Source organism: Paralichthys olivaceus, chromosome 23, assembly GCF_024713975.1.
Source record: "Paralichthys olivaceus isolate ysfri-2021 chromosome 23, ASM2471397v2, whole genome shotgun sequence".
Lineage (NCBI taxonomy): Eukaryota > Metazoa > Chordata > Actinopteri > Pleuronectiformes > Paralichthyidae > Paralichthys > Paralichthys olivaceus.
The window spans coordinates 10,450,279-10,477,006 of record NC_091115.1 but is presented as its reverse complement, the minus strand read 5'-3'; the positions used below and the strand labels follow the sequence as shown (position 1 = coordinate 10,477,006).

The 26,728-nt window shown below is 36.0% G+C and overlaps 1 protein-coding gene and 1 long non-coding RNA gene across 5 annotated transcripts in view; one reads left to right on the top strand and one right to left on the bottom strand.

The window, feature by feature from the left end:
- Nucleotides 1-20: 20 nt before the first annotated feature.
- Nucleotides 21-13,822, top strand: LOC109632845 (dynamin-1-like protein). Of its 4 annotated transcripts, none has more exons than XM_020092336.2 (19): nucleotides 21-278; nucleotides 1,608-1,749; nucleotides 2,775-2,821; nucleotides 2,907-2,978; nucleotides 5,478-5,564; nucleotides 5,932-6,094; nucleotides 6,188-6,308; nucleotides 6,747-6,878; nucleotides 7,640-7,846; nucleotides 8,053-8,173; nucleotides 8,314-8,469; nucleotides 8,553-8,642; nucleotides 8,737-8,829; nucleotides 9,682-9,735; nucleotides 10,004-10,084; nucleotides 10,935-11,066; nucleotides 11,144-11,253; nucleotides 12,353-12,512; nucleotides 12,951-13,822. In XM_020092336.2, the coding sequence occupies exons 1-19, from the start codon at nucleotides 177-179 to the stop codon at nucleotides 13,005-13,007; spliced, it is 2,127 nt and encodes a 708-aa protein (XP_019947895.1). In that variant the 5' UTR covers nucleotides 21-176; the 3' UTR covers nucleotides 13,008-13,822. The 4 variants fall into 4 exon arrangements, with proteins under 4 accessions (XP_019947895.1, XP_069375764.1, XP_019947897.1 ...); XM_069519663.1 differs by having other exon boundaries at nucleotides 1,608-1,753; nucleotides 2,779-2,821; XM_020092338.2 differs by lacking the exon at nucleotides 10,004-10,084.
- The window catches only part of LOC138406757 (uncharacterized), a 26,989-nt gene continuing 12,720 nt past the window's right edge, over nucleotides 12,460-26,728 (bottom strand). Inside the window, exon 4 of the long non-coding RNA XR_011240130.1 lies at nucleotides 12,460-12,599. This is a non-coding gene — a long non-coding RNA (uncharacterized lncRNA). The remainder of the gene's footprint in view (nucleotides 12,600-26,728) is intronic.

The following is a 26,728-nucleotide window of genomic DNA, read 5'->3' as shown; positions in this document are numbered from 1 at the left end:
TGAGCTGTAGCTCTCTGCCGCAGGAGAACTACACCTCCCAGCAGCACACTGAGACACTGCGCCTCTCCTCCAGCCTGTGCGTGTCGCTGCAATGGTGTTGTCGGTGGGACATTGAATGACTTTGGCTCCATCACGAAACTAGCCGCTGTTTGCGATTTGTTTGGTGCAGCGCAAACATGGAGGCTCTCATCCCGGTGATAAACAAGCTGCAGGACGTGTTCAACACGGTGGGGGCGGACATCATCCAGCTGCCGCAGATTGCAGTGGTCGGGACTCAGGTAAGACGCTGGGCGTGTGTGCGTTAATCATTTAGCCGCCATGCTAGCTTGATAAGCTAGCTTTAATGCAGGTGTGAATGAAGGTAACTACGCTAGCTGTTGATACTCCACTAGCATGCTACATATACAGACACCAAGGGGAACTAGAGGCTGTGTGAGATGGTTGTTACCCAGGAAGCTCTGCTGGACCACAGTGAACCACACCACACACTGAACTAAACATTGAACCACACCACACACTGAACTACACACTGAACTACACACTGAACTACACACTGAACTACACACTGAGCTGCACTTTGAACCACACTGCTGCAAAGCTCATCTGCAGTCAGCTCTGGCAGAGGCACTGAAATCTATTTTGATCATTCTCAATCACTGCTATTCTCAGAGCTTCATCTACACACTCACCTCTGTTGACTAAACCAGGTCAGTGCCAGAGGAACAGACAGGTGCAATGAGGCTGTGCAGCCTCTATCCCTGGTGTTGATAGATGAAGCCCCTGGTTTCTCCCTCATCTAATCACTGCGGTGATTTCCACACAAGACAACAAGTATAATGGACTCTCATGTGAATGTTTTTTTCAAGAAGAAAGTTGGCTACTGTTTCATTATGGCCCTCATAACTTGCTCTTGTTAAATGTTATTTAAAATAAATCCTTGAGAGGTTTCACAAATAAATTGCCTCACTCTTGTTCATTGTGACCCCTGCTGTCAGCATGTCAAGTTTCAGAAGATTTTACAGAATGTTTTTAATTTTAGAAAATTAAAGGGAACTTTTTCATTATGAAACTCAGACCTTGGTCATATTAAATATATATATATATAATTTTTTTTAATCCTTGAAAGGTGACAGATATTTCACCTCTCTCTTGTTCATGGTGACTCCCACTGTCAGTATGTCAAGTTTCTGAAGATTTTACAGAATGTTTTTAATTTTAGAAAATTAAAGGGAACTTTTTCATTATGGAACTCAGAACTTGGTCATATTAAATATATATATATAATTTTTTTAATCCTTGAAAGGTGACACAGATATTTCACCTCTCTCTTGTTCATGGTGACTCCCACTGTCAGCATGTCAAGTTTCACAAGATTTGACTCTTACTTGTTTATGTGTTTGGAGGAAATTAAAGTTAATAATCAATCGTCCATGATAAGTGTCATTAAACTTTAAACGTTTGAGTTAGACCTTTTGTCCACTCCAAGGACCTTTATTGTAAGGTGACGAACAGACTCGTGGTGGTTGGCGTGACTGGGGTTTCTCAAACGACGCACCACATGACCTCAGTATCTAATCCCTGTCTCCCTCTTTATTCTGGGTCTGCAGAGCAGTGGTAAGAGCTCTGTGCTGGAGAGCCTGGTGGGCAGGGACCTCCTTCCTCGTGGGACTGGCGTTGTCACCCGGCGACCCCTCATCCTCCAGCTGGTCCACGTGGATCCTGGAGATGCCAGGAAAAATGACGACAGCGGTATGTACCAGCATCCCTCTGACCTCAGCAGGGTTTCACTGCCATGACTCCACCAAGCAGGTCGGATGCTTAAATATCAGAATCTCCACCAAGGAGGTTATGTTTACATCTGCCTGCGTTTGTTTGTTTGTGAGTTATCAGAATTACACGACAAGTAGTGGATGGATTACCATGAAACTGGGTAGAAGGATGTGGTATGGCTCAGGGAAGAACTCATTAAATCTGGATGCAGATCTGGATCAGGGGGTGGATCCAGGATTTGTTTTTCACTTTCTTTAACATTGTGAGAAATAATGCAAAGATCTAAAGAAATTGCTGTGTGCTAATATCTATGAACAGGGGAAATTTGGTCTGGATCAGGATCCAGATTTTTTTAAATCAAAATTTATATTTTTATGGGGGGGTCTTGATTCAGCTACTATACGGAAACAAATATTCCTTTCAGCTATGTCAGAGAAAGGATATTTTGTTTTTAATGTGAACAGTTCTCAGATCATTTCTGTGTATGTATCTGATCTCAATATGCAATATGCTTATACAGTGGCCTTGGCAGAGTTATGTGCTCTCTTAGTGCCCTTCTAGTTGAGCATATTTACAGTATTTAGACTGTTATTCACACAAAAGGAGGGGATGTGATTATAACTGTTGGTGTCCAGGTTGAATAATATCTTATATCTATATCTATATTTTCCTCATCGTCAGATGCCAGCGTCAGTTTTGAATGTCTGTTTCTGTCTTTCTAATTACTTGCAGATGCCAGGGTGTGAAAACCCACTGTTCTTCACAGAGGTGCATTATACAGCTTTTAAATAACCTGATTTAGCCTCCTAGTTCTACCCCCATCAATCCTGCTGCCTTATTCACAGGACTAGACTGTCATCAGGTGTCGATCCTTATTGTGCATCTAGTGGTTTCTGTGTTTGCTTAGCCGCCTGCTCAGAGTAGTTCAACACTTCATTCCTCCACATTTAGAGAGTGCTGAAGTGAAGAGTCCTGAGTGACCCTGCTTTTATTGTGATTCACAGGTAGAGATGGTGAAGAGTGGGGCAAGTTTCTGCACACAAAAAATACGGTACGTGCTTCTGAGATGTTAAGTGTTTCATTAACAGCCTTTTGTCCTTGTTTGTATTAAAAAAGGTTTATTTTTCTTTACACAGATCTACACAGATTTTGATGAAATCAGGCAAGAAATCGAGAATGAGACAGAGCGAGTGTCGGGGAATAATAAGGTGAGATGATGGAAAATGAAGAGGTCATGTTCTCTGTGTTTTTAAAAGTAGACCTGAGTTATTGAAGGTGTGGCTCACATCTCTACCCTTCAATTATGAGCTTAAGTAATTGTGCTGAATTCTATTAAGTGTATTACTCCAAGTAAATTCAGTTAATCTACATCTAAATCACATTAGTAGCAGTAGTTGTATGAACATGAAAGTCGTTGTTTGGTTATATACAAATAACTAATCAAAATAAACCTTACTGAAAAGATTACCCATTCACTAACACAGAGGAGGTGGGGTTTATGAGCTTTACTGCAGTCTGCCACCAGGGGGTGAATAAGATGCTTTGGTTTCACTTTTGGGGAGCTGGCATGTCGTCCATCTTTATGTACAGTTTATGGTGAAGACAATGCATTTAAAAATTATATATGATACAGTGATGAAAAAATCAGTTTGATGACCAAGTGATGGCTCGAGCGGTGGATATGAGTTAATATATATATAATATTCAAAGCTACATATAAATACACGTCCAAATATTAAATCAGCCACTATTTAACTCATTTGACAGTTAATGATGGGAGGCTGGAACATGACAAATATGTTCCCTGCTACTTTACTTTTTTACTTATAAAACTAGGTGTACATTCTGGGCTACCTGCGGGCAGAACCAGGGATTAGTGACAAACACATATGTTCAGAGAATTACAATAATCCCGACGCAGTGAGATGAAAGCGTACACAACTTTTTTTTTGTTACACATCTGACAATGTGAGTAAAGGCTTGAGTTTGAGTTTTGCCCTGAGCTGAGAGCAGCAGATTTTACAGCAGCGCTTATACAGTATGATTCTTAAGTTTGAGACCGCAGCGGAAAATCACAGCAACATTTTATTGGCGTGTAGCTCAGGATAACTGGGACCCAGAGGGGGTTTGGAAGTGCTTCTAGAAATGTGAGGGAAATGCAAATAGAAGGAGATCTTTACATAACCACGGTTCTCTGAGTACAGACATTGTGGAATGACCTCTGTGTGACCTCACCAGAAGCTGCAAGTATGTCGGTGTCATTGAGGACAGAGACGCTTCCTCTATAAATTGAAACAACACCAAAAACTCCTCAAACACAAACTCACGTCGTTCTCTACAGGAGAACTACTCTTACTAGTCCTTCACTAAACAACAGATTGAGTTGCTAACCCTTTACAGTATCAATCCTTCCTAATATATATATATATCTGCAAAGCGGTTTTCAGACTGTCTCGAAGATTTGGTCATTTTCCAAGTGTTTCACATATGAAGAGTGCAGCAGGAGGTTGTCCAGGTCAGACGTCTTTACAGCAACAGGAAAATGTCTGGAACATTCAGGTGATGGAGTGACATCCTAAGATTTTTTGCATAATTTGGGTTTTTTCTAGTTTTGCATCCACACGGTTGAAACATAACTGTAATAAACATCATCAACTCGCTCGCTGTTATTTTTCCAGACATTTCCCTACAGCCCTCACAGCGGGCTGGCTGGAAAAGTTCCGTATAGTGTCCAGAGCAACTGAGTCAGATATTTGTGTTCTCACGTACAGCCCCTCTGACAAGTGCATGTCTGAAAGCAGCTTTAGTCACAACCCATGGTCACAACACTTCCCACAGCCCCCCACCCTCCTCCAGCTTCTCTGGGTAGCCATTAAGGACACTTAGCTAAAGTGTGTGCCTCATATTTTACTTTCTTTTCAGGTCACAGAGCGAAGCCTCCATTTCTCTGAGATGATTCAAAAACCCCAGAGGTCGTTTAACAACAGTTCCAGCTGTTTCAAAGTCATTTTCATTTACATTTAAAACTCTCTGGATAAAATAAACAATAAAAACCACTTTATCACCATAATGCATACACATGTATTCAGACCAGATGCATCCACATCACTGTCTGCATCTGCACCAGATTTCATTCATCTATAGATATTAGTACACTACACTTTCATGAAGCTATTTCTTAAGAAATTCAAAATGCCTTTTCTTGCAGTGTTAAAGAAGGTGGGAAAATCTGCTCTAAAAAGTTAATGGGTTCTTCCTTGGCCCATTCAGCACCCCTCAACCAAGTTTTATTAAAACCGGTTCAATAGTTTTTGTGTAACCCTGCTTTCAGACAAACAACATTGAAAACATAACTCAAGTTAACATCTTCCTAGTTTCCTTTAACTCGAACTCTGTTTCCTGTCCACGTAGCCACCAGCAAATATCTGTAGTTAGAAATGTCTGGGTATTTATCGTTTCGAGAAATTGATGCCTAACTCTGTGACTCACATGCAAAATGAGAGGCACAGATAAGAGCTCTGCAGAAGTGTCAGAATCAAGGGAATTAAATGTTTCATCTAATATCATCATCATCCAAACTGTCATCCATTAGGCAAAATCTGTGCTCTGACAGCTTGTGAATTATTTTTAACTTGTTCTGTAAATCAGTTCTAAGAGGATAAATACAACAGTAAGAACACAAGTGTTGTGTTTTTGTTCCTCTGCAGGGGATCAGCGATGAACCCATTCATCTGAAGATATTTTCTCCTCATGTCGTCAACCTCACACTGGTGGATCTGCCAGGAATCACCAAGGTAACACACGTCACCCTCACCCTCCTCCTCCTCCTCCTCCACCTCCTTAAGGCGAGGCTTTGATAAACAATATTTCCTTTTTAAAAGATGCATAAAAAAAACACAGAAAAGACAGGATTTACCAGATATGTCTGGTCACTGGTGTTAATATCTTTCTGGTTGATGCTGTTGTGTATTTGGATTTTTGAACACAGCAGTGAATTATGAATTCTTCCAAACTATCAGACTCTGGGTGTGTACAGGCTTTGATTCCAGCCTCATTAGTTCCTGCCCTCTGGTGCAGTGTGTTCATTTGAGATGCTGCAGTTTCTAACGAATCACGCTGAGACCTGCTGTGTCTTTTCCATCGACTTATTGTCCCCTTCAGGTGCCCGTAGGTGATCAGCCCAAGGACATCGAGGTTCAGATAAGAGATTTGATCCTGAAGCACATCTCCAACCCCAACTCCATCATCCTGGCTGTCACGGCTGCCAACACAGACATGGCCACCTCGGAGGCACTGAAGGTGGCACGGGAGGTCGACCCAGATGGTGAGAGAGACAAATACTGAAGACATCAGTATTTGATTTTGATGATAAATGGCAAAGAGATTAGTGTTGGTAAGCATTTCTGTAACTCACCAGGCAGGAGGACACTTGCTGTGGTGACCAAACTGGACCTGATGGACGCTGGTACCGATGCGATGGATGTTCTAATGGGCAGAGTCATTCCTGTCAAACTGGGCCTGATCGGAGTCGTCAACAGGTCTGAGCAGTTTATTGTTTACTGTACTGAATATATTATAATTATACAATGAAATGATTCATTACTCATGATGGAGATATAATAGAAAAGAGAGGCTCAGTAGAGATGAAAGTACTTTAATACATTTTTAATGCTGCTGTTGAAGGCATATGTATCACTATGTATATAACTATATAAACATCCATCCATCTCTCTCCATCCATCCATCCATCTTGCCTTTATCACAGTAATTACATTCTGGGTTGTTGTTGTTGTTTTATATGAAATGGCTTCTCCTTTAATGTATTATGCAGTTCACTATTGTCAGCATCAGTCAGACTTGTATTAAACTAGATATCATGATATTTATATCAATAATGTAAGATGTTACTAATGGTATTGATTATTATTTATGGTAATTGTCCAACTCTAAATATCTAAATGTTGTGTTGCCTTCAGGAGCCAGTTGGACATCAACAATAAAAAGTCTGTGGCTGATGCCATCCGGGACGAATATGCTTTCCTGCAGAAGAAATATCCGTCTCTCGCCAACAGAAACGGAACCAAGTACCTGGCCAGGACCCTGAACAGGTAAATATAACCACAAGCGATATCATGACAAAATAGAACGACACTACACATTTATGAAACCACAAAAAAATCAGCATGATTCAACATTTTTATTTGGATCTGCACCAAATTGTACACACTCATAAAAGATTCATGAATAATTCCCTTGGAAATTGGCTAAAATGTCAAAAAAAAGCCACATCTCACAATGATAAAGAAAGCAATAAAAAATGTATCCACTTAATCTGGATCTCTGCTAAAATCTATTGAGTTCTTAAGTTTTTATGTAACCCTGCTGATAAACAATCAAACAAATCACATAACTCTATCACATGACAGAAAAAGTTTTTTATTTTCAACATGTTTGTGCTTCAGTAGTTTATTTTAGTCTAACTTGGACAAGCTGAGACTTTCTCATAGTTAATTATTCAAACTTATATTTGAGAAGAGAACTGGATTGGGACTGTGATCAGAAGGTTTCATGAAGTTACATTTCTTTGTTGAAATATGTGAGTAAAAATTCATAAAATATCCACTGAATATTTTTTTCCTGAACACTGACTGTGTGAAAAGTAAAATGAGTGACACACATGTATGTGCATGGATTTAAACACCAGGACACATTAGGTTATATCAGCATCAGTGTGTTGAATGTTCTGACATTAATGAGCCATCAGGGGAATATTATTATCTCTCATTCAGACAGCAGACGTTTAGCCTCACTATAGTTCACACATCTGCATAAAAGCTGAGCCCTCTGCCCTTTGCCGTCACAATGTCAGGTTACTGATGCATCACATCCGAGACTGTCTCCCTGAGCTGAAGGCACGGATCAACGTGTTGGCAGCCCAGTACCAGTCCCTGCTCAGCAGCTATGGCGAACCCGTCGGGGACCAGAGCGCCACCTTGCTCCAGCTCATCACCAAGTTCGCCACAGAATACTGCAACACCATCGAGGGCACTGCCAAGTACATCGAGACGGCAGAGCTGTGAGTACCAACGTACTTCCCTTGGTTGGCCACAGAGTGGTGCTGTTGCTCCAGCGCAGGAGAAATGAGCAAAATAGCTGCATTTGTTTCATCATTTAATATGACACAACTTGTGAGTTGAGGCACGCACAGCCGCTGTGAGGGAAGAGCTGACAGGAGAGGAAGGCTTCACACCACAGCTAATATCCCCCGCTGCTGTTTTTCAGGTGCGGCGGAGCCAGAATTTGTTACATATTCCACGAGACTTTTGGCAGAACGTTGGAGTCTGTGGATCCTCTGGGAGGACTCAGCACCATAGACATCCTGACGGCCATAAGGAACGCCACCGTGAGTGCTGCTGCAACATCTCATAAAGAGTGACATCGTTACAACAACAAAACAGGACCTTTTCTGCTCAATGCAGCCTGTTCTAGTTCTTTAAACACAAATTGCCCAAACACTAACCTGCAGCTCGCTCCCCACACCAGGGCCCGCGCCCTTCGCTGTTTGTGCCCGAGGTCTCCTTCGAGCTGTTGGTGAAAAAGCAGGTGAAACGCCTGGAGGAGCCCAGTTTGCGCTGCGTGGAGCTGGTCCACGAGGAAATGCAGAGGATCATCCAGCACTGCAGCAACTACAGCACACAGGTTATCAGCTGTGCTCACATCTTTTTCTGGGAAAGTAATCTTTTCCATCACATACTGACATTCATATTGTTTTTGTCGTGCAGGAGCTGCAGAGATTCCCTAAGCTACACGAGGCCATTGTGGAAGTGGTCACCTCCCTGCTGAGGAAGAGACTGCCCATCACCAATGAGATGGTACCTCTGCATTTTCCACCTTCTATTCACGTGATCTCACATCTCTGTGCTGAACTGATTGATGACTTGATGTTTTCCTCTTTTCCTGTCACAGGTCCACAACCTGGTTGCAATTGAGCTCGCCTACATCAACACCAAACATCCAGACTTTGCAGATGCCTGTGGCGTCATGAATAACAATATAGAGGTATGTACTCACTATAAATAAACAACAATACATACATTTGAATGGCAGAATAAATAGAGAAGAGATGTGGATGTTGCTTGTTCCCAGGCCTGGCATTACATACCAGTATATAAAAGGTATTAACTGTCATTCAATTAGAATGTACAAAAGCAAATTAAATACAAAATATGTTACTTAGAAAATAATCTGTTAGAATGAATGTTAATTAATTTCTGCTTTTGATCAATAATTTACAAGATTCAAGATTTAGGTTCAACAACTTTATTGTCATTCACCAAACATCATCTGTGCAGGGCAGAATTAGTGCATTGACTTGTTTTTACAGCAGAGGAAGATGCCACACTTTGGTTATTCTTCCTTTGTGGAGAATGAATTTGACAGTTGGACAATTCTTACACATTGCCTCTATTAATGAGTCTGGTTTTGAGTTAAGAGGAATGTTCCAATCTCCACCTCATAAGAATCCCTGTGGTTCCCTCAAACATCTTTCTCCAAAAAGGCAAATTCACTTCCAGGGGGAACATAGACTTAATACATAATGTTACTATGACACCATCTATTTTCCTGAATCAAGAATATATCATCCTTCCTTGTCTGTTATCTCTGAGATATACTCAAATTATATTTTGTGAAATTAAAATTGCAACCCATCTTCTACAACCTGGTTTCTAAGATGAATGATGCATCCTAGAAAAAACAATTTTCTTTAGTGTTTCATGTTCTGATGAAGTCTCTTGTTCAGATTGCCTCTTTTTAAGTAGAATTTTAATTACGTGTTTTTCAGTAAATTATCTGCAATGTGTTGAGGTCGTTTAGCCAAAACCAGCTAAATCTGTTTTTGTGTGTTTCTAGGAGCAAAGGAGAAACAGGATGAGAGAGTTGCCCGCTGGAGTGCCCAGGGACAAGGTAAAAGAAACACTCTTATTTGAAAATGTAATAACAGAGAGGAGTGTATTCCAATATTCACAGTGTCTTGAGTATAAAGCGTTAATCACTCGTAGCACAGCATGAGGATCTGTGGACCAAATGCTTTGGGTAGTTTCTATCCAGGAATTTTATCCCACAACTCCCCATCTCTCGTTTTCACAGAGCGTCTCCTCCCCTCAAATGTCTTTCCACATTTCCTCTCTGTGTTTTTTCTTTCTCTTCACTCCTGCTCTTATATTCCTGCTAGTCTGTTGGCAAAGGGCCGGCTGGTCCAACTGTGGTTTCTGGTGAGCCCCCCGCGTCTGGAGCAGACATGGATGGTGCCAAGGTGGGCACGTACGCAGCTCGCTGGCTCTGTGCCTGGCTGGCTGTGGGGCTGGTGGTGGGGCATGGGTGGATGGATGGATGGATGGGTGGGTGGGTGGATGGATGGATGGGCATGGGCTGCATGCACTTTGATCTTTGTCTGCTGATGCCGTGCTCTTGGATTGCTTCCCTCGGTCTGTGTGGACGTGCATTAACAACTGTTACCTTCTCTGCAGTGTCTCTCTCCCTAAAGCTGGTCCACCTGTCTCACACATAAAGCCTTCTCCTTCCTCTCTCTCCTTTCCTTTTACACCTTTTGAACACTTACTCTTTTTGAACTGAAGTCGTTGGCTCTAAGTGTATATTTTAGGAGGATGACAACAGACCGTGCCCAGTTTTAAATCTATAGCTTAAAGTTTCTGGAATCTCTGTTTGACTTGTGGTTGCTGTCTTGCATATGACCTGGATAGAATGTTTTATACCCATAGGCTGTATATAAAGATTGGCAACATGACAGCTCCCCAAAAGTGAAGCCTAAGTGTCTGCACTGATATGATCTGTGTTTATTTTTCCAGATGTTTGATGCTGTAAACACAAGGTGAAACGTTATGATTGACAGCTGAGACTGACTCACGATTGGTTGAGTGCAAGTATCAGTAGGGGATTGATACAGCGGCACTATTCCCCAATCGCCACTGCACAGACTCTGGCGCTGAATGCACAAATGTACCCAGAATATTTTGGCTTCATTTCTGGATAATGGAAGGAAATGGGGATGCGTCTTCTAGCTTTATATACAGTCTATGTTTATACTCTTACCCTCCTCTCCTGATGACAGCTTCTCCATTTTTTTTCTCTTCTTGGCTCCTCAGGCCCCGGCAGCAGGACCGCAGGGTGAGCAGGACGGCACAGGCAGCTGGAGGGGGATGCTGAAGAAAGGAGAGGACGCCCCCGGCTCTGGACCTGGAAGCCCCCTTAAAGGAGCTGTCAACCTGCTGGATGTGGTAAAGTAACTTCAGCCTGTTAGCATGCCCCAGTATGAGGATTACAGCCGCAGACTGATGACAACTTCTCTTTCCAGCCTGTGCCAGTCGCCAGGAAGCTGTCCTCACGTGAGCAGCGGGACTGTGAGGTCATCGAACGCCTCATCAAGTCGTACTTCCTCATTGTCCGCAAGAACATTCAGGACAGGTAGGTCATCCAACTCCCTTATAGATAAGTCTTATAAGATTTTATATATTAAATTTAACTCTTGTTTTCCTTCGTCACAATAATCACAGTCACTGTAGTTAATTTTGACTAAATCCTACTTAAACAAATCTACTGCTGTAAAAACGTAGTAGTGCCACAAATGTGTATTTTAGTAGAAAAACAGCAGCCCTAAGCTGTTGTAGGAAATTACTTTAAAAGAAGAAACTAACCCAAACATGGTCTAATCATCAAATTTGATTTTGTTAAGAATTTATTGAATGTAGTAATTTTTTATAGTAATTACATCAGTAGGAACAACTGTGCTAAGAGCTAAAAATGTTATGTGCTTAGAATAAAGACAACTCCCTTATAGATAAGTCCCTTATAGATAAGTCTTATAAGATTTTATAAGATTTTATATATTAAATTTAACTCTTGTTTTCCTTCGTCACAATAATCACAGTCACTGTAGTTAATTTTGACTAAATCCTACTTAAACAAATCTACTGCTGTAAAAACGTAGTAGTGCCACAAATGTGTATTTTAGTAGAAAAACAGCAGCCCTAAGCTGTTGTAGGAAATTACTTTAAAAGAAGAAACTAACCCAAACATGGTCTAATCATCAAATTTGATTTTGTTAAGAAATTATTGAATGTAGTAATTTTTTATAGTAATTACATCAGTAGGAACAAATGTGCTAAGAGCTAAAAATGTTATGTGCTTAGAATAAAGACAATTTATTGTCTTAACCTATTAAACCATTTCCTTATTTTCACACTGGTTAGAATTTGACTATGTAGGAAAACACATAAGCACTTATTTTTCTTTCTGTAATATTTAAAATTAGACCTTACAGAAGAAAATATGGAAGTTTTTCACCATATTGTCAGGGTGCAGGGTCCCCCGAGCTCAATTAGGCTACATATCTTGTATTTAGCTCGTATTTATCCCCCCCTTCGATACCTTGACAGCCACAGACACCTGCTGGGTCAAACTTGAGCCCTTCCATCTGGGGGACAACACAATCATCAGGCCGTCTTGCTGCCTTGTTCTCAACCATCTGTTCGATTTGTTTTCCCTCTCCCTCTGTGTGCCGCAGTGTGCCGAAGGCAGTGATGCACTTCCTGGTCAACCATGTGAAGGACAGCCTCCAGAGTGAGCTTGTTGGCCAGCTGTATAAATCTGGCCTCCTCAATGATCTGCTGACCGAGTCAGAGGATATGGCTCAGCGGCGCAAGGAGGCCGCCGACATGCTACAGGTAACACACTCCACCTTGATGGTGTGTAGTTTTCCTCGATTAGTGAAAGACACAGTAGGAGATCCTGGGGACTTGGTGTGTTGATGTCTGTAACACATGAGAGAGGCAAAACTGAATTAAAAAAAAAGCAGTGCCATACACAGAGAAGAAGCCGACAAAGATATCAAGAGAGATCTATAGGTGATAAGAGCCAATGCTGGTGTGCTGTAAACAAAAACGTGATCCCTGCAGCAGAATTAATTTGTTAAATCCTGCCTGTTGCTCCACCTCTCACCTGAGCGCTCCAGAGAGTTCTGTGTTGTTAACGCATCCGAGCAGAGAATCTCCTGCTGCGTTGTTTGTGTGTTACAGGCAAATTCTGGACCTAAATCTGTGGACATCCTGCATGGTTCATGTCTGAAAAGAGCTGATGTGTTTTTTTAAATTCCTTTTATGCAGGCGTTGCAGAGAGCCAGTCAGGTGATTGCCGAGATCCGGGAAACTCATTTGTGGTGAAACAGAGCTGAACCTGATCGGTTTTCCCCTCGTCGTGCCCAAAGGACTGGCGCTCTATGAACCTATCATCTTTGAACTTGAAGTTAAGGTTTTGCAACCATGAAAATGCACTGTTCTGATCCCTGCTTCATTTAGGCTCAGAAGCCACCTGAAGGAAATGTAAGTTGGCTTCATTTGTTAATTTAAAATGCTTGGTGTTATATTGAGTACATGAGAATGCACTGCCTCTTGTAAGCTAAGGTAGAGTGTAGTTGCCTCCCACTGCTCCTGGAGGAATCAAAAGGCAAAGACAGTGGTTAACCAGTATGAAAGTGGACTTTTGTGTGATGTGGAAGTTAATATGCCACGTTGGCAGTAAACCATTCTGGAAGATTTCTTTAGGGTTATGAAAATCAAAAAATTGCTCAGCCCTTTCATTTGGGAATAGCTGTCATGTATCAGAAACCAAGGGATATTAGAAGTCGTACTGTAACAATACAGCAGGGATTGGTTCACTGAATTAAAATATATACTTTGCTCCTTACTCACAGCAAACGTTAGTCCTGTCCTGTGTACATAGTCCATAACTTTATTTTTTGCACTGTCACCAAACTGTACTGTATAGAGAGGCCATCATGTTGACACTGTATCGCCTAACCATTTATTTATTAATGTGTTATTTAAATGTGTGGATAATGTTGCAAGCACTATTGCAGTGTGCTGCTGTAGGTTATTTAATTATGTTTACATATCTCTATCTACATGTGAAATTTACTGTGCACTGTGGTTCTCTGTAGATGGCTCCCAAAATAATAAATATAAGTATTTTATTGCCACTTGAGTTACTTAGATTTATATGTGGAGACAGAGGGGCTTGTTGTAAGGACATATTAGCACCAACGCATTTTGAGATAGTAAATAGAAGACTTGCACACACAATATTTTGTATCAATTTTTTTCTTAGTTAGACAAAAAAGTCAGTGTAAGATATTAGTAGAGTTTAGTGAGGCTGTAGCAGTTACTTGGGACATCCAACACTCTAAAGGTAAGACTCTCTAAATTCCTGACTTTGAAACACAGTTTGTTCTGCACAATTTCTCTGTCTTGGAGCTGTCATTTTGCAGGAAACCCTAGAGATGGGGACTAACTTCACCGGGCATTCATCAGCCACAAGCTATTCCAAAGGATGGTTCACCATACTATGGTGAAGAGAGAAGCCCTCCAGTGGATGATGGACACAAATTGCCATGGCACCGCCACGCAACCATTCTGCATCATAGCACATAAACTCCTGACCTGACTGGCTTTCTAAATCATGGAAAAACGACATAGTATAGTATGACTTTTAAAATCTCGAAAAAACAACATAGTATAGTATGGCTTTCAAAATCTCGAAAAACGACATAGTATAGTATGACTTTTAAAATCTCGAAAAAACGACATAGTATAGTATGGCTTTCTAAATCTCAAAAAAACGACATAGTATAGTATGACTTTCTAAATCATGAAAAAACGACATAGTATAGTATGGCTTTCTAAATCATGGAAAAACGACATAGTATAGTATGGCTTTCAAAATCTCGAAAAAACGACATAGTATAGTATGGCTTTCAAAATCTCGAAAAAACGACATAGTATAGTATGGCTTTCAAAATCTCGAAAAAACGACATAGTATAGTATGGCTTTCAAAATCTCGAAAAAACGACATAGTATAGTATGGCTTTCTAAATCATGAAAAAACGACATAGTATAGTATGGCTTTCAAAATCTCGAAAAAACGACATAGTATAGTATGGCTTTCTAAATCTCAAAAAAACGACATAGTATAGTATGACTTTTAAAATCTCGAAAAAACAACATAGTATAGTATGGCTTTCAAAATCTCGAAAAACGACATAGTATAGTATGACTTTTAAAATCTCGAAAAAACGACATAGTATAGTATGGCTTTCAAAATCTCGAAAAAACGACATAGTATAGTATGACTTTCTAAATCTCAAAAAACGACATAGTATAGTATGACTTTCTAAATCTCAAAAAACGACATAGTATAGTATGACTTTCTAAATCTCAAAAAACGACATAGTATAGTATGGCTTTTAAAATCTCGAAAAAACAACATAGTATAGTATGACTTTCTAAATCTCAAAAAACGACATAGTATAGTATGGCTTTTTAAATCTCGAAAAACGACATAGTATAGTATGACTTTTAAAATCTCGAAAAAACGACATAGTATAGTATGGCTTTCTAAATCATGAAAAAACGACATAGTATAGTATGGCTTTCTAAATCATGAAAAAACGACATAGTATAGTATGGCTTTCAAAATCTCGAAAAAACGACATAGTATGGCTTTTAAAATCTCGAAAAAACGACATAGTATAGTATGGCTTTCAAAATCTCGAAAAACGACATAGTATAGTATGACTTTTAAAATCTCGAAAAAACGACATAGTATAGTATGGCTTTCAAAATCTCGAAAAAACGACATAGTATAGTATGGCTTTCTAAATCTCAAAAAAAACGACATAGTATGGCTTTCAAAATCTCGAAAAACGACATAGTATAGTATGACTTTTAAAATCTCGAAAAAACAACATAGTATAGTATGGCTTTCAAAATCTCGAAAAACGACATAGTATAGTATGACTTTTAAAATCTCGAAAAAACAACATAGTATAGTATGGCTTTCAAAATCTCGAAAAAACGACATAGTATAGTATGACTTTCTAAATCTCAAAAAACAACATAGTATAGTATGGCTTTCTAAATCTCAAAAAACGACATAGTATAGTATGGCTTTTAAAATCTCGAAAAAACAACATAGTATAGTATGGCTTTCAAAATCTCGAAAAAACGACATAGTATAGCATGGCTTTCAAAATCTTGAAAAACGACATAGTATAGTATGGCTTTCTAAATCCCGAAAAACGACATAGTATAGTATGGCTTTCTAAATCATGAGAAAACAACATAGTATAGTATGGCTTTCTAAATCTCAAAAAACGACATATGGCTTTCTAAATCATGAAAAAACGACATAGTATAGTATGGCTTTCTAAATCATGAAAAAACGACATAGTATAGTATAACTTTCTAAATCTCAAAAAAGACGACATTGTATAGTATGGCTTTCAAAATCTCGAAAAAACGACATAGTATAGCATGGCTTTCTAAATCATGAAAAAAAGACGTAGTATAGCATGGCTTTCAAAATCTCGAAAAAACGACATAGTATAGTATGGCTTTCTAAATCATGAAAAAAAGACGTAGTATAGCATGGCTTTCTAAATCTCAAAAAACGACATAGTATAGTATGGCTTTTTAAATCTCGAAAAACGACATAGTATAGTATGGCTTTCAAAATCTCGAAAAAACGACATAGTATAGTATGGCTTTCTAAATCATGAAAAAACGACATAGTATAGTATGGCTTTCTAAATCATGAGAAAACAACATAGTATAGTATGGCTTTCAAAATCTCGAAAAAACGACATAGTATAGTATGGCTTTCTAAATCATGAAAAAACGACATAGTATAGTATGACTTTCTAAATCTCAAAAAACGACATAGTATAGTATGGCTTTTAAAATCTCGAAAAAACAACATAGTATAGTATGACTTTCTAAATCTCAAAAAACGACATAGTATAGTATGGCTTTCAAAATCTCGAAAAAACGACATAGTATAGTATGGCTTTCTAAATCATGAAAAAACGACATAGTATAGTATGACTTTCTAAATCTCAAAAAACGACATAGTATAGTATGGCTTTTAAAATCTCGAAAAAACAACATAGTATAGTATGACTTTCTAAATCTCAAAAAACGATATAGTATAGTATGGCTTTTTAAATCTCGAAAAACGACATAGTATAGTATGGCTTTTTAAATCTCGAAAAACGACATAGTATAGTATGACTTTTAAAATCATGAAAAAACGACATAGTATAGCATGGCTTTCAAAATCTTGAAAAAACGACATAGTATAGTATGGCTTTTAAAATCTCGAAAAATACGACATAGTATAGTATGGCTTTTTAAATCTCGAAAAACGACATAGTATAGTATGGCTTTCAAAATCTCGAAAAAACGACATAGTATAGTATGACTTTCTAAATCTCAAAAAACGACATAGTATAGTATGACTTTCTAAATCTCAAAAAACGACATAGTATAGTATGGCTTTCAAAATCTCGAAAAAACGACATAGTATAGTATGACTTTCTAAATCTCAAAAAACGACATAGTATAGTATGACTTTCTAAATCTCAAAAAACGACATAGTATAGTATGACTTTCTAAATCTCAAAAAACGACATAGTATAGTATGGCTTTTTAAATCTCGAAAAACGACATAGTATAGTATGGCTTTCAAAATCTCGAAAAAACGACATAGTATAGTATGGCTTTCTAAATCATGAAAAAACGACATAGTATAGTATGGCTTTCAAAATCTCGAAAAAACGACATAGTATAGTATGGCTTTCTAAATCTCAAAAAAACGACATAGTATAGTATGGCTTTTAAAATCTCGAAAAAACGACATAGTATAGTATGACTTTCTAAATCTCAAAAAACGACATAGTATAGTATGACTTTCTAAATCTCAAAAAACGACATAGTATAGTATGGTTTTTAAAATCTCGAAAAAAACGACATAGTATAGTATGGCTTTCTAAATCATGAAAAAACGACATAGTATAGTATGGCTTTCAAAATCTCGAAAAAACGACATAGTATAGCATGGTTTTTAAAATCTCGAAAAAAACGACATAGTATAGTATGACTTTCTAAATCTCGAAAAAAACGACATAGTATAGTATGGCTTTCTAAATCATGAAAAAACGACATAGTATAGTATGGCTTTCTAAATCATGAAAAAACGACATAGTATAGTATGGCTTTTAAAATCTCGAAAAATACGACATAGTATAGCATGGTTTTTAAAATCTCGAAAAAAACGACATAGTATAGTATGACTTTCTAAATCTCGAAAAAAACGACATAGTATAGCATGGTTTTTAAAATCTCGAAAAAAACGTCATAGTATAGTATGGCTTTCTAAATCTCGAAAAAAACGACATAGTATAGTATGGCTTTCTAAATCATGAAAAAACGACATAGTATAGTATGGCTTTCTAAATCATGAAAAAACGACATAGTATAGTATGGCTTTTAAAATCTCGAAAAATACGACATAGTATAGTATGGCTTTTTAAATCTCGAAAAACGACATAGTATAGCATGGCTTTCTAAATCTCGAAAAAAACGACATAGTATAGTATGACTTTCTAAATCTCGAAAAAAATGACATAGTATAGTATGGCTTTCTAAATCATGAAAAAACGACATAGTATAGTATGGCTTTTAAAATCTCGAAAAAACGACATAGTATAGTATGGCTTTTAAAATCTTGAAAAAACGACATAGTATAGTATGGCTTTCTAAATCTCAAAAAAACGACATAGTATAGTATGGCTTTTAAAATCTCGAAAAATACGACATAGTATAGTATGGCTTTTTAAATCTCGAAAAACGACATAGTATAGTATGGCTTTCAAAATCTCGAAAAAACGACATAGTATAGTATGGCTTTCTAAATCATGAAAAAACGACATAGTATAGTATGGCTTTCAAAATCTCGAAAAAACGACATAGTATAGTATGGCTTTCTAAATCTCAAAAAAACGACATAGTATAGTATGGCTTTTAAAATCTCGAAAAAACGACATAGTATAGTATGACTTTCTAAATCTCAAAAAACGACATAGTATAGTATGACTTTCTAAATCTCAAAAAACGACATAGTATAGTATGGTTTTTAAAATCTCGAAAAAAACGACATAGTATAGTATGGCTTTCTAAATCATGAAAAAACGACATAGTATAGTATGGCTTTCAAAATCTCGAAAAAACGACATAGTATAGCATGGTTTTTAAAATCTCGAAAAAAACGACATAGTATAGTATGACTTTCTAAATCTCGAAAAAAACGACATAGTATAGTATGGCTTTCTAAATCATGAAAAAACGACATAGTATAGTATGGCTTTCTAAATCATGAAAAAACGACATAGTATAGTATGGCTTTTAAAATCTCGAAAAATACGACATAGTATAGCATGGTTTTTAAAATCTCGAAAAAAACGACATAGTATAGTATGACTTTCTAAATCTCGAAAAAAACGACATAGTATAGCATGGTTTTTAAAATCTCGAAAAAAACGTCATAGTATAGTATGGCTTTCTAAATCTCGAAAAAAACGACATAGTATAGTATGGCTTTCTAAATCATGAAAAAACGACATAGTATAGTATGGCTTTCTAAATCATGAAAAAACGACATAGTATAGTATGGCTTTTAAAATCTCGAAAAATACGACATAGTATAGTATGGCTTTTTAAATCTCGAAAAACGACATAGTATAGCATGGCTTTCTAAATCTCGAAAAAAACGACATAGTATAGTATGACTTTCTAAATCTCGAAAAAAATGACATAGTATAGTATGGCTTTCTAAATCATGAAAAAACGACATAGTATAGTATGGCTTTTAAAATCTCGAAAAAACGACATAGTATAGTATGGCTTTTAAAATCTTGAAAAAACGACATAGTATAGTATGGCTTTCTAAATCTCAAAAAAACGACATAGTATAGTATGGCTTTTAAAATCTCGAAAAATACGACATAGTATAGTATGGCTTTTTAAATCTCGAAAAACGACATAGTATAGTATGGCTTTCAAAATCTCGAAAAAACGACATAGTATAGTATGGCTTTCTAAATCATGAAAAAACGACATAGTATAGTATGGCTTTCAAAATCTCGAAAAAACGACATAGTATAGTATGGCTTTCTAAATCTCAAAAAAACGACATAGTATAGTATGGCTTTTAAAATCTCGAAAAAACGACATAGTATAGTATGGCTTTCTAAATCTCAAAAAAACGACATAGTATAGTATGGCTTTTAAAATCTCGAAAAAACGACATAGTATAGTATGACTTTCTAAATCTCAAAAAACGACATAGTATAGTATGGCTTTTAAAATCTTGAAAAAACGACATAGTATAGTATGGCTTTCTAAATCTCAAAAAAACGACATAGTATAGTATGGCTTTTAAAATCTCGAAAAAACGACATAGTATAGTATGACTTTCTAAATCTCAAAAAACGACATAGTATAGTATGACTTTCTAAATCTCAAAAAACGACATAGTATAGTATGGCTTTCTAAATCTCAAAAAAACGACATAGTATAGTATGGCTTTTAAAATCTCGAAAAAACGACATAGTATAGTATGACTTTCTAAATCTCAAAAAATGACATAGTATAGTATGACTTTCTAAATCTCAAAAAACGACATAGTATAGTATGGCTTTCTAAATCTCGAAAAAACGACATAGTATAGTATGGCTTTTCAAATCTCGAAAAAAACGACATAGTATAGTATGGCTTTCAAAATCTCGAAAAAACGACATAGTATAGTATGGCTTTTCAAATCTCGAAAAAAACGACATAGTATAGTATGGCTTTCAAAATCTCGAAAAAACGACATAGTATAGTATGGCTTTTCAAATCTCAAAAAAAACGACATAGTATAGTATGGCTTTCTAAATCATGAAAAAACGACATAGTATAGTATGGCTTTTAAAATCTCGAAAAATACGACATAGTATAGTATGGCTTTTTAAATCTCGAAAAACGACATAGTATAGCATGGTTTTTAAAATCTCGAAAAAAACGACATAGTATAGTATGACTTTCTAAATCTCGAAAAAAACGACATAGTATAGTATGGCTTTCTAAATCTCGAAAAAAACGACATAGTATAGCATGGTTTTTAAAATCTCGAAAAAAACGACATAGTATAGTATGGCTTTTAAAATCTCGAAAAATACGACACAGTATAGTATGGCTTTTTAAATCTCGAAAAACGACATAGTATAGCATGGCTTTCTAAATCTCGAAAAAAACGACATAGTATAGCATGGCTTTTAAAATCTCGAAAAAACGACATAGTATAGCATGGCTTTCTAAATCTCAAAAAAACGACATAGTATAGTATGGCTTTTAAAATCTCGAAAAATACGACATAGTATAGTATGGCTTTTTAAATCTCGAAAATCCACATAGTATAGTATGGCTTTCTAAATCTCAAAAAAACGACATAGTATAGTATGACTTTCTAAATCATGAAAAAACGACATAGTATAGTATGGCTTTCTAAATCATGAAAAAACGACATAGTATAGCATGGCTTTCTAAATCTCAAAAAAACGACATAGTATAGTATGGCTTTCTAAATCATGAAAAAACGACATAGTATAGTATGGCTTTCAAAATCTCGAAAAAACGACATAGTATAGTATGACTTTCTAAATCTCAAAAAACGACATAGTATAGTATGACTTTCTAAATCTCAAAAAACGACATAGTATAGTATGGCTTTTTAAATCTCGAAAAACGACATAGTATAGTATGGCTTTTTAAATCTCGAAAAACGACATAGTATAGTATGGCTTTTTAAATCTCGAAAAAACAACATAGTATAGTATGGCTTTCAAAATCTCGAAAAAACGACATAGTAAAAAGTCAGTGTAAGATATTAGTAGAGTTTAGTGAGGCTGTAGCAGTTACTTGGGACATCCAACACTCTAAAGGTAAGACTCTCTAAATTCCTGACTTTGAAACACAGTTTGTTCTGCACAATTTCTCTGTCTTGGAGCTGTCATTTTGCAGGAAACCCTAGAGATGGGGACTAACTTCACCGGGCATTCATCAGCCACAAGCTATTCCAGAGGATGGTTCACCATACTATGGTGAAGAGAGAAGCCCTCCAGTGGATGATGGACACAAATTGCCATGGCACCGCCACGCAACCATTCTGCATCATAGCACATAAACTCCTGACAGACTCAATGTAACAGCAGATTGTCTCAAGTTGATTTTGAAAATAAAAATGAAACCACTTGAGTGTCTTTGATCTATCCCTTCAGTCACTGACAATGTTAAACTATATTAAGACAAAAAATAGTAAGGTAAGTGACAAAAACATCAATTTTTTGAAGCTTTCAAAATCTCGAAAAAACGACATAGTATAGTATGACTTTCTAAATCTCAAAAAACGACATAGTATAGTATGACTTTCTAAATCTCAAAAAACGACATAGTATAGTATGGCTTTTAAAATCTCGAAAAAACGACATAGTATAGTATGACTTTCTAAATCTCAAAAAACGACATAGTATAGTATGGCTTTCTAAATCTCAAAAAAACAACATAGTATAGTATGACTTTCTAAATCATGAAAAAACGACATAGTATAGTATGGCTTTCTAAATCTCAAAAAAACGACATAGTATAGTATGGCTTTTAAAATCTTGAAAAAACGACATAGTATAGTATGGCTTTCTAAATCTCAAAAAAACGACATAGTATAGTATGGCTTTTTAAATCTCGAAAAACGACATAGTATAGTATGGCTTTCAAAATCTCGAAAAAACGACATAGTATAGTATGGCTTTCTAAATCATGAAAAAACGACATAGTATAGTATGGCTTTCAAAATCTCGAAAAAACGACATAGTATAGTATGGCTTTCTAAATCTCAAAAAAACGACATAGTATAGTATGGCTTTTAAAATCTCGAAAAAACGACATAGTATAGTATGACTTTCTAAATCTCAAAAAACGACATAGTATAGTATGACTTTCTAAATCTCAAAAAACGACATAGTATAGTATGGTTTTTAAAATCTCGAAAAAAACGACATAGTATAGTATGGCTTTCTAAATCATGAAAAAACGACATAGTATAGTATGGCTTTCAAAATCTCGAAAAAACGACATAGTATAGCATGGCTTTCTAAATCTCGAAAAAAACGACATAGTATAGCATGGCTTTTAAAATCTCGAAAAATACGACATAGTATAGTATGGCTTTTTAAATCTCGAAAAACGACATAGTATAGCATGGCTTTCTAAATCTCGAAAAAAACGACATAGTATAGCATGGTTTTTAAAATCTCGAAAAAAACGACATAGTATAGTATGACTTTCTAAATCTCGAAAAAAACGACATAGTATAGTATGGCTTTTAAAATCTCGAAAAAACGACATAGTATAGTATGGCTTTTAAAATCTCGAAAAAACGACATAGTATAGTATGGCTTTCTAAATCATGAAAAAACGACATAGTATAGTATGGCTTTCTAAATCTCAAAAAAACGACATAGTATAGTATGGCTTTTAAAATCTTGAAAAAACGACATAGTATAGTATGGCTTTCTAAATCTCAAAAAAACGACATAGTATAGTATGGCTTTTAAAATCTCGAAAAATACGACATAGTATAGTATGGCTTTTTAAATCTCGAAAAACGACATAGTATAGTATGACTTTTAAAATCTCGAAAAAACGACATAGTATAGTATGGCTTTCAAAATCTCGAAAAAACGACATAGTATAGTATGGCTTTCTAAATCTCAAAAAAACGACATAGTATAGTATGGCTTTCTAAATCATGAAAAAACGACATAGTATAGTATGGCTTTCAAAATCTCGAAAAAACGACATAGTATAGTATGACTTTCTAAATCTCAAAAAACGACATAGTATAGTATGACTTTCTAAATCTCAAAAAACGACATAGTATAGTATGGCTTTTTAAATCTCGAAAAACGACATAGTATAGTATGGCTTTTTAAATCTCGAAAAACGACATAGTATAGTATGGCTTTCTAAATCTCAAAAAAACGACATAGTATAGTATGGCTTTCTAAATCATGAAAAAACGACATAGTATAGTATGGCTTTCAAAATCTCGAAAAAACGACATAGTATAGTATGACTTTCTAAATCTCAAAAAACGACATAGTATAGTATGACTTTCTAAATCTCAAAAAACGACATAGTATAGTATGGCTTTTTAAATCTCGAAAAACGACATAGTATAGTATGGCTTTTTAAATCTCGAAAAACGACATAGTATAGTATGGCTTTTTAAATCTCGAAAAAACAACATAGTATAGTATGGCTTTCAAAATCTCGAAAAAACGACATAGTAAAAAGTCAGTGTAAGATATTAGTAGAGTTTAGTGAGGCTGTAGCAGTTACTTGGGACATCCAACACTCTAAAGGTAAGACTCTCTAAATTCCTGACTTTGAAACACAGTTTGTTCTGCACAATTTCTCTGTCTTGGAGCTGTCATTTTGCAGGAAACCCTAGAGATGGGGACTAACTTCACCGGGCATTCATCAGCCACAAGCTATTCCAGAGGATGGTTCACCATACTATGGTGAAGAGAGAAGCCCTCCAGTGGATGATGGACACAAATTGCCATGGCACCGCCACGCAACCATTCTGCATCATAGCACATAAACTCCTGACAGACTCAATGTAACAGCAGATTGTCTCAAGTTGATTTTGAAAATAAAAATGAAACCACTTGAGTGTCTTTGATCTATCCCTTCAGTCACTGACAATGTTAAACTATATTAAGACAAAAAATAGTAAGGTAAGTGACAAAAACATCAATTTTTTGAAGCTTTCAAAATCTCGAAAAAACGACATAGTATAGTATGACTTTCTAAATCTCAAAAAACGACATAGTATAGTATGACTTTCTAAATCTCAAAAAACGACATAGTATAGTATGGCTTTTAAAATCTCGAAAAAACGACATAGTATAGTATGACTTTCTAAATCTCAAAAAACGACATAGTATAGTATGGCTTTCTAAATCTCAAAAAAACAACATAGTATAGTATGACTTTCTAAATCATGAAAAAACGACATAGTATAGTATGGCTTTCTAAATCTCAAAAAAACGACATAGTATAGTATGGCTTTTAAAATCTTGAAAAAACGACATAGTATAGTATGGCTTTCTAAATCTCAAAAAAACGACATAGTATAGTATGGCTTTTTAAATCTCGAAAAACGACATAGTATAGTATGGCTTTCAAAATCTCGAAAAAACGACATAGTATAGTATGGCTTTCTAAATCATGAAAAAACGACATAGTATAGTATGGCTTTCAAAATCTCGAAAAAACGACATAGTATAGTATGGCTTTCTAAATCTCAAAAAAACGACATAGTATAGTATGGCTTTTAAAATCTCGAAAAAACGACATAGTATAGTATGACTTTCTAAATCTCAAAAAACGACATAGTATAGTATGACTTTCTAAATCTCAAAAAACGACATAGTATAGTATGGTTTTTAAAATCTCGAAAAAAACGACATAGTATAGTATGGCTTTCTAAATCATGAAAAAACGACATAGTATAGTATGGCTTTCAAAATCTCGAAAAAACGACATAGTATAGCATGGCTTTCTAAATCTCGAAAAAAACGACATAGTATAGCATGGCTTTTAAAATCTCGAAAAATACGACATAGTATAGTATGGCTTTTTAAATCTCGAAAAACGACATAGTATAGCATGGCTTTCTAAATCTCGAAAAAAACGACATAGTATAGCATGGTTTTTAAAATCTCGAAAAAAACGACATAGTATAGTATGACTTTCTAAATCTCGAAAAAAACGACATAGTATAGTATGGCTTTTAAAATCTCGAAAAAACGACATAGTATAGTATGGCTTTTAAAATCTCGAAAAAACGACATAGTATAGTATGGCTTTCTAAATCATGAAAAAACGACATAGTATAGTATGGCTTTCTAAATCTCAAAAAAACGACATAGTATAGTATGGCTTTTAAAATCTTGAAAAAACGACATAGTATAGTATGGCTTTCTAAATCTCAAAAAAACGACATAGTATAGTATGGCTTTTAAAATCTCGAAAAATACGACATAGTATAGTATGGCTTTTTAAATCTCGAAAAACGACATAGTATAGTATGACTTTTAAAATCTCGAAAAAACGACATAGTATAGTATGGCTTTCAAAATCTCGAAAAAACGACATAGTATAGTATGGCTTTCTAAATCTCAAAAAAACGACATAGTATAGTATGGCTTTTAAAATCTCGAAAAAACGACATAGTATAGTATGACTTTCTAAATCTCAAAAAATGACATAGTATAGTATGGCTTTTTAAATCTCGAAAAACGACATAGTATAGTATGGCTTTCTAAATCTCGAAAAAACGACATAGTATAGTATGGCTTTTCAAATCTCGAAAAAAACGACATAGTATAGTATGGCTTTCAAAATCTCGAAAAAACGACATAGTATAGTATGGCTTTTCAAATCTCGAAAAAACGACATAGTATAGTATGGCTTTTAAAATCTCGAAAAATACGACATAGTATAGTATGGCTTTTTAAATCTCGAAAAACGACATAGTATAGTATGGCTTTCTAAATCTCAAAAAAATGACATAGTATAGTATGGTTTTTAAAATCTCGAAAAAAACGACATAGTATAGTATGGCTTTCTAAATCTCGAAAAAAACGACATAGTATAGTATGGCTTTCTAAATCATGAAAAAACGACATAGTATAGTATGGCTTTCTAAATCATGAAAAAACGACATAGTATAGTATGGCTTTCTAAATCTCAAAAAAACGACATAGTATAGTATGGCTTTTAAAATCTCGAAAAATACGACATAGTATAGTATGGCTTTTAAAATCTCGAAAAATACGACATAGTATAGTATGGCTTTTTAAATCTCGAAAAACGACATAGTATAGCATGGCTTTCTAAATCTCGAAAAAAACGACATAGTATAGCATGGTTTTTAAAATCTCGA

Coding starts and splice junctions, on each gene's coding strand:
- LOC109632845 (XM_020092336.2), top strand. CDS start 177: ATGGAGGCTCTCATCCCGGTGATAAACAAGCTGCAGGACGTGTTCAAC. Junction 7,847..8,052: donor TACATCGAGACGGCAGAGCT/GTGAGTACCAAC, acceptor GCTGTTTTTCAG/GTGCGGCGGAGCCAGAATTT. Junction 8,470..8,552: donor GCAGCAACTACAGCACACAG/GTTATCAGCTGT, acceptor TTTGTCGTGCAG/GAGCTGCAGAGATTCCCTAA.